The sequence below is a fragment of the Macroventuria anomochaeta genome (assembly GCF_010093625.1).
Source record: "Macroventuria anomochaeta strain CBS 525.71 unplaced genomic scaffold BU25scaffold_54, whole genome shotgun sequence".
In the NCBI taxonomy this organism is placed as follows: Eukaryota; Fungi; Ascomycota; class Dothideomycetes; order Pleosporales; family Didymellaceae; genus Macroventuria; species Macroventuria anomochaeta.
The window spans coordinates 68,599-85,917 of record NW_022985415.1 but is presented as its reverse complement, the minus strand read 5'-3'; the positions used below and the strand labels follow the sequence as shown (position 1 = coordinate 85,917).

Below are 17,319 nucleotides of genomic sequence, written 5' to 3'. Positions count from 1 at the left end.
CGCCGAGCAGCGGAGATTCCATGGCGGGGGCGGGGACCATGGGTGCGAGCGTTTTCTGCTTCCGCCATGTTTGAATCACGACGATGGGTTCAAAATGGGAAACGGAGAGCCGAAGATGGTGGAGAGCGGGTGAACCATATGAGGCTGTCGTTGATATGGCGCAAGAAGGGAGGAAGCTGCGAGAGACTTGTGACGCCAGCATCATTCATCGAGAAATCGCGCACCAGTCTCTCATATTCCAGAAAAAGCCAATCGTCCCAAACCTTAGAATTTAGGAGGCAGTCAGGGAGGCGTTCTCCTTTTAACCAGCTAAAAAGGACAGACAAGACTACAGGTGATTTTGCCTCTAGCAGACTGCTCGCTCCTTAGAATTGAAGACCGCCAGGCTTCACCTGCGTCCCAACTTTTCTGCAACATGAGAGCTAGTCTCCAGACAAGTTAAAGAAGCTGAGTTCATAACATTGACGATCTTGCAAGATTGACCACAGGCTCTTATCTAGGTACCGACCGTCATTCCACCGTTGACCCTCAGAATCTGCCCGTTCACCCAGCTGCCGCCTTCGCCAGCAAAGTATGCAATCGCCTTCGCAATCTCTTCTGGTCTTGCGATCCGATTGAAGGGGTTGTTAGATGCGATTCGATTGATCAATTCCTCACTTTTGCCCTGATAGAACAGATCCGTTGCCGTTGGCCCAGGAGCAACACAATTTACATTGATACCCTTGGTACCCAGGTCCTTAGCTAGGATGCGCACCATCTGCTCGATGGCGCCTTTGGAGGTCACATAGAGGAGGTAGTTGGGTGTAATAGGTGACCAGTTGCAGAGGGATGTTGAAAGGAGGATGATGCGGGAGCCTGGGGACATGTGTGGGAGTGCTTTCTGCCATAATGTTAGTGGGACGGTATGTGTGTGCAGGAGAGGCGTACCTGAGCCAGAAAGTACGGCCCTTTGACGTTGAGATCCATGGTCTTTTGGAAATCAGCCTCTTCGGTTTGTTCGAGTGCCTTGATTATCGACACGGCCGCGTTCGGGATTAGGATGTCGATTCTGCCACCCCAAGAGACTGTTTCGGCGACGAGACGCTCAATTTCCTTTACGTCTGCTGCATCCGCTTTGATGGCAATGGCTTTGTCGGTACCAATCTTTTGCACGAGCTCGTCAGCTGGTTTAGAGTCGGAAGAGTAGTTGATGACGAGTTTGGCCCCGAGAGAGGCGAGTTCGAGGGCTGTCGCTGCGCCAATGCCCTTTGAAGCGCCTGTGATGAGGACGACTTTGCCGGCGAGCGGTTGTGTGGATGCCATGGTGTTGTGGTGGATCGGGGTGCGATGTACTGGAAGGTTGCTTCTGACAGTAGGTTGATGGCGTTTATGATTAGATGCGGGAGACGCTGAGCGGATCGAGGTTGCCTCTGCTCGCAAACTTCTTCGCTCTTATACTTTCTTGCATTGCCTACAATTGCGATTTCCACATACCGATCGGAAGTAACGGCTCACATGGATACGGGCGGGTTTATAGATCACCTAATTCCGAAAGGCCGCATAAGCTGCCACAACTCGCTTCATTGGTCCTCTCGTGAGTTTCGCGCATGTGCTTGAACGGGCTGAAGGCTGAATCTACGCCCGGCATCGGATGGTGAAGATTCAATTGATTCGTTCGATGGAGCTGAGGTCGTGGTGGAAGTATCGTTATCGCCGTTGGCTGTTCAGGCGCGCTATGACGACATCGTAAGACAGACGAGTCACCCCGATTAGAGGAATATAGTGCTTACATCCACACAAGGTTTGTGCAATTGCTTAATTCATCGGAGCTATCCTTGGATTATATCGTAAATACGGCTTGCTCATCAGAGCGAAGAGCGAGGCTGCCCTGCGAAGTCGGATTATGAAGCGAACACTGATTGTCTAACGGCAAGCTGGATCGAACCAAATTGATGAACTACAACTTGAACAAAATTGTCTACACTCCATCAAGTTGCTTAGTATCCCACCGTCGAGTTCCCACCCAAAATTCTGTAACTCTCCAGGGGCCCATTATGGCTGTACACCACCCCTCCCAAATCCAACACCACCTTTTGCAGTATAACATTTGCCTCCACAAGCCACACCTTCAGGGTATGCTTTCCCGGCGCCACGGCCCCAAAATTTGTAGTGTTGTACCACGCATTTTGCGCGACGGCTGTGCCCCAGCCGACAGGGAAGTTGGGCTGCGGCTGGTCGATCACGTACTGGCGGCGCTGCTCGGGCTTGTTGTCGATTTGTGTGATGTAGGCGAGGGGTTTCTTGGGGTCGATATTCAGGCTGGGAGATAGAATGAGGGTTACGTTCAGACCCTTGGCGGAGGTGGTGGGCGTGAAGGTTAGGAAGTCGTATTCGATTGCTGGTGCGGTTGCGGAAGTGAGGCCTTCGACGAGCGGGTCGTTGAGCTTGATGGCCGAGAAGGTGCGACCGTACTTGGGTAGAGTGGTCAAGGAGAAGTTGCCCTTCGGGGTCAGGCGGGTGTAGTGCTCTGCTTCGAAGGCAAGCTGGCCGGCGGACTCGACGAAGCCGGCGCTGAAGTTGGAGGGTATGGAGGTCTTGTTGACCTGTACGATGACTTGCGGCATGCCGAACTGGGTGCCGTAGTTGGTGCTGCTAGAGATGTTCAGGGTGCTCTTCTTGCCGAAACCTTCGGGGACTTGGGAGAAGTCAACTTCGACGTAGACGCGGACGTCTTCGCCATCTGGTTGCATGGTGCCGGATGACTGGGAGAGCTTTATAAAGGGCTCAGCTGAGATGTTCCAGTTGAAAGTCTGTGTACCGACGGAGGCGATCTCCAGCCAGCGCTTGGGAGTGAAAGGAGTGATATCGGGAAGGTTCAGAGAACCGCCACCGTTTGTATGCCACTGGTCATCACCGGGGATGGTAGCGTTGCTACCTTCGACAGCGACGCCGAGATCGCCGGCAAGACTCCTCTCCCAAGTCTGTACCCAGCGGAGGTATGGCGTGGACTGGCGCATGGGCTGTTGCCAGTACCCTTGATAACCCAGGTGGGTCTGGTCCAGCATGTGGTTCCACTTTCCATTGAACAGCTCGTGGTAGCGCTGTGTAAGGTTGTGGTCCTTCTTCATGCCATCAATAGTGCGCTGCATCCACTTGTTGGCGCTGTTCCTGCCCATACCGCTGTAAGCAATGTTCCTAGCTCCAGAGACTTGCACATCAATGAAGTTACCGCCAGCAAGGACGCGGTGAAGGACCATCTCGTAAAAAGCAGGTTGTTGTTGCTCGGGAAGAGTATCATAAACTTCTTGCGCTTTCTTGCCAATGGCCTGCCACTGCGCAAGAATGCGATCAGCCTCCTCGTAGTTGAGAATGCTGTACGAGGAAGGCTCGACCCACTCGAACTTGCGCATGTTTGCAAGGAAACCGTACTCGTCTAGGATGTCTGAGATGGTCTGAGCATGCTCCTCGCCAAAGTTACGGGCAGCGAAATCTGCAGTCCATTGGGGTACTGACGTCTCATCGTATGCGTCAATGTCGTAGGCAATATCGAACCAGTGGCTGATAGCGACTTCACTAGGCTTGATGTCTCCGACATTAACGATCCAGATCCTGTCAGCTTCGCGGTCCTTGGCCAGTCGCATCTGCTCGTATGTCTTCTGCAGCTGAATGGTGTCGATCCATTTGTAGTTGCGCGAGTCACCAACGTAGTCAAAGTGGTAGTAGACACCAGCACCACCTGATCGCTTCTTCTCGTCACCGACGGGCAGTCTTCGGATATTCTGGAAGTTGTCCTCCGTCCACAGAAGTGTGACGTAGTCAGGGACCTTCATACCGGCCTCGAAATAGTCCTGAATCTCTTTGTACAAGCACCACATCTGTGGCACTTCCGAAGCATTGCCGTGGATCTTGTTCAGGATGTCTTGCTGAGCGTTCACAACAGCCTCGAGCACGCCTGTTTGCACGTCGGGAGACATGCTGGTATCGTGGTAGCCTGCGGTGTCTGATAAGCGCGCATTCTGGTACCTTAACCTCGCGTTCGGTTCAACCCGCATCGCCAGCTCTGCTTACCTCTCATTCCTATAGTAACAACATTCTCGTAAGGCGCAGCTCGCTGTGCGCCTTCGTAGAAGTAGTCGTACAGTGTAGCATTGTTGGTCGCCCACTGCCAGCCAGACTCACTGCCCTTCGCGACCTTGCTCCACTCAGCAGTAGCACGTACCATGGGCTCAGTGTGCGATGTGCCCATGACGATGGCGTACTCATCTGCAAGAGGCTGGTTACGTGGGTCATCGACGTTGAACATGCCATTCCACATCGCTGGCCAGAGGTAATTGGCCCTTGATCTGAGCAGCAGCTCAAAGACGTGAGCGTAGAACTCGGCGCCGAAAGGACTGTTGCCTCCGTACTTGGGGTACTTGACGTTCGCCCATCCGGTCAGTGCAGGTGCTTCGTCGTTGATGAAGAAACCGCGATACCTGACGGAGGGTGTCTTCTGCACTTTCGTAGTGTCGAGTGCGTAGACTTCAGCGTGGCTCTTGGGAGGTACGTCGGCGAACCAGTACCAAGGAGAAACACCTATCTGCTCAGAGATATCGTAGATACCGTAGATCGCACCTCGACGGTCACTTCCTGTATGGTGTCAGTATTTGTCACTGTGACAAGAGTTGTGGAAGAGCCTACCAGCAATGACAAGTGCCTGATCGGTTCCATTGATAGGATTCTGCACAAGCGCGCTAACATACGCTTCCCATTGCCCTTCAATTCCGCTGACATCGAGCTTTCCACTTGCAACCAGACCATCAATCAAGCTCGAGTTGCCGATCGTGCCCACAATGATGACCGTGCCGCTGGTGTTGTTTCCGCTTGTGCCCGTGCTCCAGTCATTACTGATGCCTGTGACATTAAAGATCATGGATGCATTCGCAGTAGCCGTCCCGGTAGCTGTCAAGGTACCGTTGATGTTTGTTACCCGTCCGAAGTCAATGGCGAGATCGTGCGCCGCTCGAAGTACACCAGGCCAATCTGCCGCATCAACGTGGATGTTGGCGGCCGAAGAGCCGGTGGCGAGGAGATAGCTTCCGTTGCCGGCAGTGAAGTCAACGGTAGGTTTGCGGAAGCTCTCGACAGCAGTTGTGGGAGTGAGGAAGCATGCCGAGAGCGCGAGGCTCAATATACGGCGTGGTGAGAGCTCCATGGCGGCGGTGAGGTACAACTGCTTGGGCTGCTGAACCATCGACGGGGGCCCTCGCCTCTTTATGCATGCGAAGATTCGATGCAGGACCTATTAGCCAGGTTTACAAACACCCACAGGTACGAACGGCTCCATAGCCCTGTGTTGATCCCTCTCCTCACGCATGTTCATCACCCAAGAACCGGGAACAAGACGCTACCAAACGGGTCGAAGTGACGTGCACGCAGCAGACCGGCTATATTCAAGGATAAAATCGCACGCGACGTGATCATCGTTACTTCCCCAGCTTCATTGAGTGTGGGGCGAGTAGCATAGCCACCAGGGAAAGGCGCCGAAGGAAGATTTTCCCGAGCTCATCTCGGGACGGCAGAAGGCATTGAGATTGTTGTGTAGAGGGGTATCTGAAGTCATCATTGTATGGTGTTGTGTCCCCTGGGAATGTTCCGTGAGGTATGCTTTGACGCAGAACTGTGTTCCGCATGTTTCGTTTCCTGATACCCCGAGGACGGTGAACGAGGTCGCATCGAGCGGCCTTGGTGGTGGATCCTTTGAAAAGGCTAAAGCTCAATGGCCGCTTCCCGTTCTTCCGTGGACACAGGGTTGGCGCGCTTGAGCAGTGGACATGCGCTAAGAATCCCCGCATTGCACTAACGGCGCGCCAAGCCTGAAACTTTCAGTCAGGAGCCGCGCCGAACAATTTCCAGAGACTTGCAGACGCGAACTGCACGCTGCCAAAATTCGCCCCACGTAAACCCCGCTCGATTCGATAGTGACAAGATGGCACAGGGCGCAGTCAAGAAGTCCAAGCCCGCTGCGGCGCCCAGGAAGTTAGGCCACCCTCCTCTTCAGATTCACCACATTGCTAACCGCTCATACAGACCCTCAAAGACCGGCCCTAGGCCTGGCCAAAAGGTCATCAAGCCCAAGAAAGCGAGCCTGATCCAGCAGAACAAGATCAAGAAGAAGAGCGCCGCCGGCCTTGTTGGCACGACCGAGAAATTCCTCGCCGAGAAGGCCGGCCACCTGGAGATATTGAGGGGTGGAAAGAAGGATAAGAAGGAGGGCGCAAAGGGCAAATGAACTGTAGACCTTTACCAAAGGGTGTTCAGTCCAAGTATCATGACCACGATTCGTTCCGGGAGGTCGTTTGTCTAGCGTTGTAGAGGCCTTCCACCAGAGCTTCTGCAGGTCGCCACAGATCTGTTCGCGAAGGACGATGATGGGAGGCCGTAGAGAGCTGATTTGATCGGCTTCGCACATTCAGCACCGATGTGGCTTTTGAGGGACAGTCCCGGTTAGCTCTGCAATATGGCGACATTGGATGGGAAGATTGAGTGGAGCAAAAACTCCTGTCGAAAAGGGCGGCGTCTGAGTCCGCTGAGATTCGTATACCACGTCGTATCCTGCAACATGCAATGAAAATTCATGACCCTCAGATGATGCCTGCTCGTGCTGCCTCGCCAGCACCATCTTCAAGATTTGCCCCGCGCGCTTTGCCCTTTCCGAGGCCACCCTCTCCAACTCCCATTCGGCGCGCTACGTAGCGTTGAGCAACGATGCCAACACTGAGACTGATGGTCTCTTCCATCCATTCAGATACCCACTCACGAGGATCAACACCTCCACTCTCGATGATCTCCTGGATCTCCTGTGGCAGTTGTTGCTCTTCACCTGCGGCTTCAGTATTCGCGGGCGCGTCGAGCCACTCGGTCCACTTAGCAGGGAATGACTGACTGACGGCTTTGAAGCTGATGCCATGGATCGGGTCATGCAGATACACCGCGAATACGACCAACTCCTCATCTTCCTTCTGCTCCTGCATGTCACCTTCTTTGGAGTCCGCAGATGCTGATGTTCCAAAGAGTTCTGTAGGTGCCGGGTAGCTGATGGCCTGGATAGCGATGAAGATATCGCTGCTTCGCACGGGGTTGGTCTCGCTGAGAACTTCCGTGGCTTGCTTCGCAGCTGCCTCAACGCCTCCTCTAGCAGCAAAGAACTCGTCAGCGTATGACTCGGCACTCACTCTTGTGAGCTTTGTGCCTTCGGCGAGACCTTTGACTATGCTCAGGTCTCGCTTGTCTGCGTGACGCCACCATGGTCCGTCGTTCCAGCCACCACCCCCACCTCTGTATCCATCCAGTGAGCCGCGCTGTGTAGACTCCGAGCCACGCTGGATGACTAGCAAGTCACCGCCCTCAACTTGAGCCATAACAGTGGAGAAGGTCTGGTGGATGATAGGATCGAGCGAGGGATAGCCGATGAGGTCGTGGGTGATATGAATCTGTAGTCGTTCATGCTGTGCAATCGGTGGGGCGAGGGTATGTAGGATGTTGGTGAAGGTTGGCAGTGCATGCTTGCTCAACTCTCCACCTGTACCTTGTCAGCATATTACGTTATAGTGGAAGTTTTGTTGACCTACCCATACCACGAAGAGCGCCGACATTGCCGCGGACTTGCTCTGCCCATCGCTGTGCCTCCTGGTTCTTCTGAAGCTCCTGATAGGCCGCTTCTGCTTGCTTCTTTGCAGCGTTCGCAGCTTCGGTCGCAGTATTTATGATGCCACCCCAACCTCCGCCCCACCACGAACCACCTGATGATGCTGCTGCCTCTGCCTTAAGTGCAGGCGCTGCTTTGGCTGGCTCTTCTTGAGTAGGCGCAAAGCTCTGGTGAAATGATCGTGTGCTCTCCCCTGACTTCCTTGGTGGTGCTGCTCGATCCTCGCTTGTACGTGCCGAGCCGGTAGAAGAGGGAGTCGCAACGTCAGCGCCTCTTCTGTTGCTCGAGGCTGTTGACGATGATGACAACTTGGGTGTGTTGGGACGACTTGTTGGACGCAGTCCCTCGGGGCGCTGGAACTTCCCTAGATCCTCGAGCTCTTCGAGGCCCTTGAGCGCATCGTCTTCCTGAGCCAACTTCTGTCGTAGGACTTTGGATCCCTTCTTTGGTGGAGGAGCTGCTGGTGCCACTGCACCGAGCAACTCGAGCTCTGCAAGCTCCTCCTCAACCGTCTTTGGCGGCATTGCAGGTCACAGTAGAGTCAGATGCTAGCAATGTACAGTGGACAAGAACAATATCTCAATGATAGGTGGAGGTGAAAGTGGTTGTTATTCACTGACAGCTGTGACAGTACGATGTCATCGCACGTTCGCACTGTTATTTGGGGAGCTCCCGACCGGCGAGATGCCTGTCACACTAGCGCGGAGTTGCCATTGGCTAGAAACGCTGCTGCCAAGACTGAACTGGAAGAAGCAGCCACGACCGCCTCAGACAAAGATCATCACACATCACGTCCCTTACTGCTTGCTTTGGCCCATTTTCTTTACTTGTATCGACCAACTGCAAACATTTACGCGGCCTTGCTGTCATTGCGCGGAGTTTCATTCATCTTCTAGTCCTGCAGGTTTTCTGCCTCCCTGACAGGCTTGGATCTGCACTACGCCTCCTCGGGAGTGTACATGCAGACCTCGATTCAAACCATCATACGAGCGCAACACTTGCGCGCTCGATTGTCGCTAGACATTGAGTCTAATGCCTGCACCACGGAGCCTTCCTGCTCGTTCTTCACAACGGCGCAATTCTGTTCAAGATGATACGCCTACGCGGACCCGTTCTAGTCGAGGAGCACCTGCTGCAGCAAAACAAGAGACTACAGAAGTCGTTGCACCAAAACTGAGTCCACACAAGCTGAGTCCTACCATCACAAGAAAGACTACTCGCTCTGCGTCCAACATTTCAAGTCAACCATCATTTACCGATGCTGCACCTGAAGTCTATGCTTCATACGAGCGTCCATTTTTAATGGTGTTTGGCTTGTCACGCGAATTCTTCGATGGCCTCAAGAAGCACCACGGCAAATTACCTAAGCAGCGCAAGAACCTTGAAAGCGCTGTGCAAGAGTCGCCGACCTCGGATGAGGAATCTGAATCTGATGCGGAGGAAAGTGCAGATGAGAGTGAAGAGTCTGCTGATGCAACACCCGTCATGTCTCATGCTGCGCCCAGAGGACGAGGCCGCGGTGGGCGGGGAGGGCGTGGCGGACGAGGCAGAGGCACCCGTGGGAGAGGAAAAGGAGGTCGAGCACGGGGCGGTCTGGTCCGAACTATTTCACCGACTCGATCACGTCCATCGCGAAACGCAGCACCCATGTTTCCGCTCACAGAGGAAGATGATGGTCCGTCCAATCAGACGACGCCAAACGGCGAGAGCTTGGCATCACAACTACCTAACGAAGACGATGCAATGTCAGACGCCTCCGAACCAACTAATGACTTAGTATCAGAAGTCGATGTCGACAGTGATATCGAGGATGAGTCTATTGGAAACGCGCATCTGGAGTCTATGACCCCAGCTGGTTCACCGCCCTCCACGACCACCCCTCAAGGCTCACCTCCCAAGGGCCTTCTTAACGCTATACTTGATGGCAGTTACACCCCTTCGTTGGTCGCAGAGTCCGAACCCAAAGCCTCCAAGACTACAACAAAGGTTAAGATCCCAAAGATCTCCCTGACGACCAAATCAGCCTCTCAAACGCCTCAGGAATCGGCTTCGACTCCCGCAGAAACCCTCAAACCGCTCGATCCCAAAGACGATGTTCTTTCTGAAAATGATCTTCCTGGTCCTTGGGCCGATAACTTTCACCCACAGCCTCTGGACGATTGCGAGGACCTGGCTGATTATCTCCTCCAAAGAAAATTTGAGGCAATGTCCGATGTGAACAAGATCATCGCAACCTTCAACAAGTTTCCACCTACCCAACGAAGTACGCAAAATCTGTATGCCCTAGCTGAGAACGCACGATACATTCTCAAGTGCTGGCAGGATGAGTATCTCGAGCTGGACGCACGAGTAAGTTGTACCTTGGAACGCCAGAACCAACACTAACGCTTGTAAGACCGCGCCCCACATGCATCCACCGAAAAAGGCTTGCAATAGTGGGCGGATACCAGTGGCTTCTCAGCTTTTCGAAGACACAAAAGAAGCAGACCTCTATGGCTACACCTTTGATCCCAAAAAGCCACCTGGCTACCAGGATCCTTGGGCGCAACGACCCGGTGCCGAGAAGAGTGGCGGTCGAGAGCTCCGAACACGTCGTGCGCGCGACATGCTAGACTCTGCAGCTGCAAGTGAGGAAGACGAAGAGGACAATGAAGGTCGCTCATCGAGGCGACAACGCAAGGCGCCTCGCAAATTCGATGGTACTGACGCAGTCATAGGAGCCACTACTCCCAAAAAGCACAATGGGTGGGGTGGAGCCCGCAAGAAGGGCGTCAGCAGATTCGCTATGCCTGCATCCGAAACTCCAGAGCCTGACAGTAGACCAGCCAAGCGGGCCAGAACTGCGGCGGCTTCTGCACTTCATCAGCGCCTTGTGCATGAGAGCGTGCGCGAGAGCTCAGTGGCTACGACATCTGGCGATGAGGGCTCATCCACGATGGACGTTGAAGAGTATGCAGATGCAAACACGAAACGTGGGCGACCACCGGGAAGCAAGAATACAGGGCGACGCAGTGATTTTGGTATAAAGAAGGGCCCACGAAAGAAGGCCAGTGACGTTGGTACGCCAGTGCCATCAGCGCACGGTCCAAATCCTCCTCCACCAGCACTGCAGTCATTGAGCGCAGGTCAAGGTCAGTTCTCCATTGATACACAGCCTTTTTCAGATGCACCTCCCTTGCCAGCAGCGAACCCTGCTGAGACGGTCTTCCAAGCTACGCCGCAACCCGTCGCCGCACAAGATGGCGCTCTCGTACACCCAAGCGAGTCGAGTACACCAGATGCATACATGATCACTGCTCCGTTGAGCCAATACACCAGTACCCAGGCTGAGGATGCTACGCCAGCATCAAGTTCGAGACGAAAGCCACGAGTTAAGAGCGAGAAGCGCAGCCAGTCGATGACCATATGGTGGGCAGAACGCAAAGCGCGCAAGAAAGAGCAGGATGAGAAAGAAGGTAGGTCGCCAAAGCCACCGGCATCAAGATCGAATTCTTCAAGTGGACGTCGAGGCGGACGAACAACTGGGGGACCGAGCGCTACTGCAACACCTGTATCGACTCCTCCAGAAGCTCAACGGCCTTCTCCTATGCATCACCAGGATCATCATTACCCGCCAGAAGCATATACTATGCATGCGTCTCTACCACCGCTGTCAGCACCCTCTCCTCACCTGACATACGCCTCAGCACCCTTGCATCATCCTATGCTATTGCAGTATTCTCCGCTTACCGCGCTTCCATCTGGGACCTTTCCGGGATACTCAGGCCCTCCATCACTTCATTCTCACCTTGGACCTAGAGCACTTGCTCCGGCTCCACAACAACTACCCGCATACCCGAGCCCTTACGGACCACAAAGCCCTGCCGGCCCCCGTCCGAGGAGCAGCGGCCGCAGTGGTCCACCGCCCCTGGCGCCTGCACCGCCGCAGCATTACAGCCCGTATGCACCGGTGAGCATGGGAAGAGAGATACCATTTAAGGTGATGGTTCCGGGCCCTCCACCTCATGACGACAGAAGAGGGAGCCGTTAGCAGCGGCCACCCAAGAAGAGCGATCAGGAGGTAATTGTTATTGACGATTAGCGGTCTATTCCTATTTTGCCATTATAGAAGCTGCAAATGGCGTTTTCTCCCCGAGAGTATGGTGTATTACAGGGCTCTTTGGGTAACTTTCTTTTGCATGTAGCATAGTCAGATCAAACATAGTTCATTTTGTATCCGCCTGAAGCGCGTAAAAACGACCTCCAACCTTTCCGTCGGGTCAAGCGAAACAGTTGCGCATGCCTGTGGCTCATACTGATCGACCATAGCTGTCAGACACACATACACGATTGCAGTATCGGCTCCCAAGTGGCGACATGGCATTCTCGTCGACCTCGGTATGCCGATCTACCGGTCCTGACACGCTCGACTGCAGTTGCTTACCTGAGACTCGAATACCTCGTGTTCAAGTCCGGTTGTTGTTCTCTTCTTGCGAGGACTGATGCGTCCATGACATCTGTGACTGTTGCCTGAAGTGGTATCGCAGCTTTGTATATCGAATGTGTCCAGATTGATATCGCGTAACCAGTCCTATCAACCTGGAAACATCGGCATGCACGTCATAGATGCAAAATAGATTAGCAGTTCACCGGGACAAGCGAGAATCGGATGCAAGCAGACGAGGCTGTAACATCATGTGACTGTGCCTGAATGAAGTCTGCCTCGCTGTTTTGAGACAAAGTCAGGTCAGAAACAAGGCGCGCAAGGGTCGAAGCGAAGGAAGGATTGCGTGGGGCCAACGGCGCACCTTACCCGTCAAGCCCCCGCCATCATCCTCGACACAACCCCAAAGACACTGCACAATCTCCACCTGACAGCCGTTATGGATTGTTTGGCCCCTGTCAAGACCGCTATTGTGGCAATACGAGCTGCCACAAACCCAGCAATTCAGGCCCGCCATGAGCGAGCCAGCCAATGACAGCAAGGCTCCATCATCACACAGCCTCGCTGCGAACCATCGCCAAACTATCGGCCAGAAGAACAGATCCCACCTTCTCCATCAACGGTTCGCCTGATGAGTCCGCCCTTAGCCAGCAAGACTTACTGTCCTCTATTCGCGACTCGGTACCAGATCTGGCTTAAGTCCATTGTTACCGCGCCCACCTTGAGACAAGCCTCCTTCTGCAGAACACCTAACGACACCGAAACCGGAGATCGAGAAATAACAGACATGTCGATTCTGTTTCACACGTAGCCAAATATAGGGCCATCAAGTTCTCGACGAGCCTCAAGCGTGGCTTGTGGAGACGATGAACCACCGGTCAAAGAGTCAAGGCCCACGATGATGAGAAGAAGGATCTTGGGGGCCACGAACCTTGAAAGAGATGGCTATCGCGGGAACGAATGTGCAATGCTGTGCAGTGCTGCCTGAATCGGCGTATGGAGTGGACGGATACTGTTGTCTCATCAATGGCATATAAGATTCCCAGTCCAACCTTAAAGGAGAGGCATCATAAGCCTGGAGCCTCAAGCATCGTACATTCGACTACCATAAGACGATAGCCTTTATCGCGGTCTACAACAACTGGAACTACCCTCCCAACCTCGTGTACATCAATAGAAGGTGCTCCGATGCTGTCTCTTTATCACCTTGTCGAGACCATCTTCCAGGTCTTCGGAAACGCACCATACCTCTTCTTGTCAACCATCAGCCACTACCAGATTCCTGGCTCAGTTGAGAGGATGCCATCTCGCAGCGTTACCGCACGGGCTGGAAGTGGTCGCAGCGCAAGTAAGAAAGTAGACGGGGAGCCTGACCCAGAGCCACCAGCAGCACCTCCGTAAGTATTTCCTTTATCTCGCGAGTCAAATAGTGGCTCGTGTACAGCACTATTCTAACACGATGTTATTTCCAGCATCGTTCATAGCCCCACTCGGAGTAGCCTCCGCTAACGATTAGCCAATAGGATCATCATCTTATCCGAAAATAGCAGCCAGGGTGGATCTCAGCCTCAGGAACAGGACCCTAATATTCCGCCACACGATACGTCATTTTCACGGTACGCGTAGCCTTGCTTCGACAATTGTCTTATCCTAACAAAACCACAGATCTCCCTCTTTGACACGGAAGAACCAGTTTTTTGAGAGCCACACGTCTACATCGTCACAGACGAAGCCAAAGCCTGAGCCTGAACCACATCCAGCACCACCGTGAGTCATCTTTTAGATGTTCGTCCATTTATAGAGCACGCGACACCCCTGGACTCGAGCACGACACTTTTTCACCAGTCCTACACCATACTGACCGCTCCATAGTGTAATCATTCTCTCGCGCAACAAAGAACCAGCATCTTCGTCTCCACCAGCTCGGTCTCCTCCTCTCTCACCGCGTCCACGGATGCCCAACGGTCCCGTAGAAAGCACCCGTGACACCACCACCGTCGAATCCACACATAAGTACCGCACAATGGGCTCTAAAGCTAGTAAGCTTGCACCCAAGGGCGGCAAGCTACAATCATCGCAGGAGAAGAAGGACAAGGAGGAGATGAAGGAGCCGACAAACTACTACACACACAGGAGCAAGAGCATGAGGAGAAAGGCTGGCAAGGAAGCCAACAGTGACGGTGCGGGTGGATCTGGTGGTGGATCTGGTGGCGGTGCTGGTGGTGCGGTCTGAAAAGGCGATAGACGACATGGTAGACAAGATATCATTTGGTATGAGATTAGGTCCGGCGTCGTTTCTGGCGTTTAGTTGGTTTATTTTCGCTGCAGGAAGCCCTCAATACGACTTCTGAGGGCTCTATTTTGGACGTTCCCACAGCTTCTCCACAAGCGCATACTTTGGCTTACCAAAAGCGATTACTATGCGCAACGCCTTGCGCCTACTCAGCCCTTTTTCACACAACCATACGGTACTTTAGCAAATCACCCTCCACGATTTTTCCCTTCATCCCACGCATCTCCAGCATGACCCTTCATCTGCGGCGTCACAACTGCACCAGGGTGCAGCGCAAACCTATTCCTATCAACAATACGTTCACTAGGCTTTGTGCAGGAGTGGAGAGTACTTTCGGGAAGTTCAAAATATAAAGGTCGAAAATAGTAAATACTGCAGACCGCAAGTTCAAACAGCGTGTTGTTATACAGTTAGTAATATCGATCTTAGTCTCGCCACCCAGTTTTCTTGAAGGTCGGAGTCGACGTCGAAAAGCCGGGTTCTCGATCTTACGCTCTTCAGCATGCGCACCGCTCGACGTGCGAAGCCGTACGGTAAGATACTGCATATAACCTGAAAACGATCGATGGATTGAGAAGCAACTGTTTCATCCTTCGCTTCGAGTCCAGCGACGAATGTCGGCCAGGATGTAGCTTTGAAGAGATACTGTCCATACGAAATTTGATCAAGGTTCTTCACGAGACGGTCGTGATAAACCTCGACCGACGTCGCGGGCATGAAAGCAGCCGCACGCGGAAGGGAAATGATGCTTGCTGCTTTGTGAGCCTCGCAAAGATGTATGCGTGTCTCGATGTCGCCTGGACAGGTCCTACACATATGTATGCGATGGAATGACTCCGCCCAACTACGAGCATCGATCGCCGAAATGCGGTCAATGGCTAACGCAATCTTGTTTGTGTGGCCTGAGTTCGGGTCCTCCACCGTAGGACATTCTCCGAGAGACTCGCACGCACTGGTCAATGAATGCAGCATCTCCAGAGGAAACGTTATGTGGTTGCTTGTGCCAATACTCTTGAAGAGTGGAAGCAACGAGTGCCTGATGGACGACCACGGTCTTGTGGAATTCAACGCAAGTTCCATTGTGTCAAATTGTATGCAATCGGATATGACGGTATTTCTGACCGCTTGCATGGCTCGCTTTGAAGCGCACAAGTTCCTAAATAGCGCTTGTGCTCCTTTCAGATGGATGTGGCTTTTGTCCGACCCTGATCGCATGAGCTCGAAATGAACGAACAGTAGAATGCAGATCGAGATGATAGTATCATTATCGTTTCCGGTTCGGATCGCCTGTGCTAGAAGGCGGAGTGCTTTCTGTTTCGCTGCTACTGAATTGCGGTGGGTGTGTTGCAAAGGATGCCACAGCGCACGGTCTGAGTAATGCTGCTTCCCGGGCTCCAGGCAGGACTCTGAACACTTTGGCCAATGACCAGACTCAATTCCAGTTGGACGATACATGCGACACGCATATCGTGCTGCGATAGCGATAATAATCTGCCAAAGAAGCTCGTGGTGCTCAGCACATGGAACGAGACTTTGGAAGGGATTCTCTCCTGGCATGTCGTACACGACAAGGCTTTGATTGATGTCGGTGCCGAAGCAGTATAAGTAATACCGACTGGTATTATTCTAGCCCTGAAAATGCGGATCAGTCAGCCCCGCATGGAGCGAGTCGTACATCAGACGCTTCTCCACAGCCTGTATTTGGTTCCTCAGAAAGAAGTCGTTGGACGCTGTGTCATTGGAGGTATTCGCAACTTTGAACGGAGCCTGCGGTAGTGCACCTGGATAAGAGGCGTGCAGGTCTGGCTCAGGTTCAGCTAAAGACGGCCTCGATACTGGTGCGGCGAGGAACGTTTTCCCCATCATCTTTCCACGACTGGCAACTCCAAGGTTCCACAAGAAAAGTTTCTGGTAGCCAAGACACTCATGGTGGCTTACTTCGCACTTTTTGCAGAAAGGTAGTGATTGGTCGCATTTCACCCGCCGTCGACGGCAAGTGTGACATGGCTGAGCAGCTTTCTCCATTAGAAGAGTTTCGCTACTAAAGTAGTCAGTTTTGGGCCATCCAGCGTGCTGAGGGGATTCTGCTCAGAGCACCAAACCTCAAAATCAGTCAGCTATGGTAGGCCTTATTACCGAGAGTTTATTTCAAAGGCTTGTGAAGGCAGCCTATTAGAGGGGAAACCTTGTCTCTGTTCAGGTATGCTGACGCAGCTTTCCTGCATGTACCCGAGGCTAAAATTTTACTATTTAACAAGACTATAGCGCCGGTAGGCCTTGCGAAGCTGCATGAGCCTCAGCTGTATTTTTCAGAGTCTGAGAGGCTTGAGCTACTGCGTGCCCAGAGGGCGGCATACCTCAGCCGGTAAGCGTGGAATATCGCGAAATCCGTCTATTGGAACGAGGATGCAGAGGCCGAGCAGCGTGATGGCGCAGAGAGCATGACGGATGCCGTTCGTTGGAAGTGGTGTGGAGGAGCGATGCTTCAAGCGTGAACTATAGCTCCCATTACGGTACCGACCTTGGCCACTGGATGGGCCACCCAACCACATTAGATGATTACAAAGATGAGGCTGCGCAACCACATACAATAGTTATTATCACAAGAAAAGTTGGTGGTTTAGTAAATAGATGCTTGTGCACAATTTGTACTATCTAAATTTTGCTGGAAGGTTGATGCTGCGTCCCGTGTTGTTGTGTGTGTCAGAGGAGGCGAGGGCGGCAATGCAGCTGCACCTCCACTTGCACCACCCACTGCACCACCAGCACAATGAGATTTTTTGCTGACGCTTTGTGAGGTTGTTGGGAGAGCTCTCTTCAGTGGTCCTACTAATTTTCTTGTGGTTGCAGCGTCTTTTTCCTGCTGCTTTTGCACCTGGGCTGCCTTGCGTTCCCACGCCTTTGCTTCCGCGTCCTTTTTGCGCGCCTCTGCAGCAC

At 53.1% G+C, this 17,319-nt stretch overlaps 7 protein-coding genes across 7 annotated transcripts; 3 read left to right on the top strand and 4 right to left on the bottom strand.

The window, feature by feature from the left end:
- Positions 1-350: 350 nt before the first annotated feature.
- BU25DRAFT_236669 (NAD(P)-binding protein) lies at positions 351-1,406 on the bottom strand. The gene is made up of 2 exons (XM_033701473.1): positions 928-1,406; positions 351-880 (listed from the first exon to the last, which is right to left on the bottom strand). The coding sequence occupies exons 1-2, from the start codon at positions 1,300-1,302 to the stop codon at positions 497-499; spliced, it is 759 nt and encodes a 252-aa protein (XP_033555724.1). The 5' UTR covers positions 1,303-1,406; the 3' UTR covers positions 351-496.
- Positions 1,407-1,961: 555 nt separating this feature from the next.
- Positions 1,962-5,173, bottom strand: BU25DRAFT_379455 (glycoside hydrolase family 115 protein; the record flags this gene model as incomplete). The annotated part of the gene is made up of 3 exons (XM_033704195.1): positions 1,962-3,970; positions 4,048-4,608; positions 4,660-5,173. The coding sequence occupies 3 exons, from the start codon at positions 5,171-5,173 to the stop codon at positions 1,977-1,979; spliced, it is 3,069 nt and encodes a 1,022-aa protein (XP_033555723.1). The 3' UTR covers positions 1,962-1,976.
- Positions 5,174-5,947: 774 nt separating this feature from the next.
- Positions 5,948-6,241, top strand: BU25DRAFT_296939 (uncharacterized protein; the record flags this gene model as incomplete). Its single annotated transcript, XM_033701925.1, has 2 exons — positions 5,948-5,997; positions 6,049-6,241. Coding segments are annotated over 2 exons (243 nt in total), but the record flags the coding sequence as incomplete, so codon positions are not given.
- A 263-nt stretch (positions 6,242-6,504) lies between these two features.
- Positions 6,505-8,291, bottom strand: BU25DRAFT_379450 (uncharacterized protein). The gene is made up of 2 exons (XM_033704194.1): positions 7,590-8,291; positions 6,505-7,540 (listed from the first exon to the last, which is right to left on the bottom strand). Exons 1-2 carry the CDS (start codon positions 8,188-8,190, stop codon positions 6,603-6,605), a joined length of 1,539 nt encoding a protein of 512 aa, XP_033555721.1. The 5' UTR covers positions 8,191-8,291; the 3' UTR covers positions 6,505-6,602.
- A 176-nt stretch (positions 8,292-8,467) lies between these two features.
- Positions 8,468-11,696, top strand: BU25DRAFT_443732 (uncharacterized protein; the record flags this gene model as incomplete). The annotated part of the gene is made up of 2 exons (XM_033709380.1): positions 8,468-10,015; positions 10,062-11,696. Exons 1-2 carry the CDS (start codon positions 8,699-8,701, stop codon positions 11,694-11,696), a joined length of 2,952 nt encoding a protein of 983 aa, XP_033555720.1. The 5' UTR covers positions 8,468-8,698.
- A 2,019-nt stretch (positions 11,697-13,715) lies between these two features.
- BU25DRAFT_416047 (uncharacterized protein) lies at positions 13,716-14,719 on the top strand. Its single transcript, XM_033707683.1, has 2 exons — positions 13,716-13,856; positions 13,962-14,719. Exon 2 carries the CDS (start codon positions 14,044-14,046, stop codon positions 14,320-14,322), a length of 279 nt encoding a protein of 92 aa, XP_033555719.1. The 5' UTR covers positions 13,716-13,856; positions 13,962-14,043; the 3' UTR covers positions 14,323-14,719.
- A 1,961-nt stretch (positions 14,720-16,680) lies between these two features.
- On the bottom strand, positions 16,681-16,990 carry BU25DRAFT_416044 (uncharacterized protein). Its single transcript, XM_033707682.1, has one exon. The coding sequence runs from the start codon at positions 16,932-16,934 to the stop codon at positions 16,713-16,715; it is 222 nt and encodes a 73-aa protein (XP_033555718.1). The 5' UTR covers positions 16,935-16,990; the 3' UTR covers positions 16,681-16,712.
- Positions 16,991-17,319: the final 329 nt, after the last annotated feature.

What these genes read in the sequence shown, in the direction of transcription:
- BU25DRAFT_236669 (XM_033701473.1), bottom strand. Translation starts at nt 1,302, where the DNA reads ATGGCATCCACACAACCGCTCGCCGGCAAAGTCGTCCTCATCACAGGC. An exon ending in GGCCGTACTTTCTGGCTCAG is followed by an intron (nt 881 to 927) that starts GTACGCCTCTCC and finishes ACATTATGGCAG; the next exon opens with AAAGCACTCCCACACATGTC.
- BU25DRAFT_379450 (XM_033704194.1), bottom strand. Translation starts at nt 8,190, where the DNA reads ATGCCGCCAAAGACGGTTGAGGAGGAGCTTGCAGAGCTCGAGTTGCTC. An exon ending in CGGCGCTCTTCGTGGTATGG is followed by an intron (nt 7,541 to 7,589) that starts GTAGGTCAACAA and finishes GACAAGGTACAG; the next exon opens with GTGGAGAGTTGAGCAAGCAT.
- BU25DRAFT_416047 (XM_033707683.1), top strand. Translation starts at nt 14,044, where the DNA reads ATGCCCAACGGTCCCGTAGAAAGCACCCGTGACACCACCACCGTCGAA.
- BU25DRAFT_416044 (XM_033707682.1), bottom strand. Translation starts at nt 16,934, where the DNA reads ATGTGGTTGGGTGGCCCATCCAGTGGCCAAGGTCGGTACCGTAATGGG.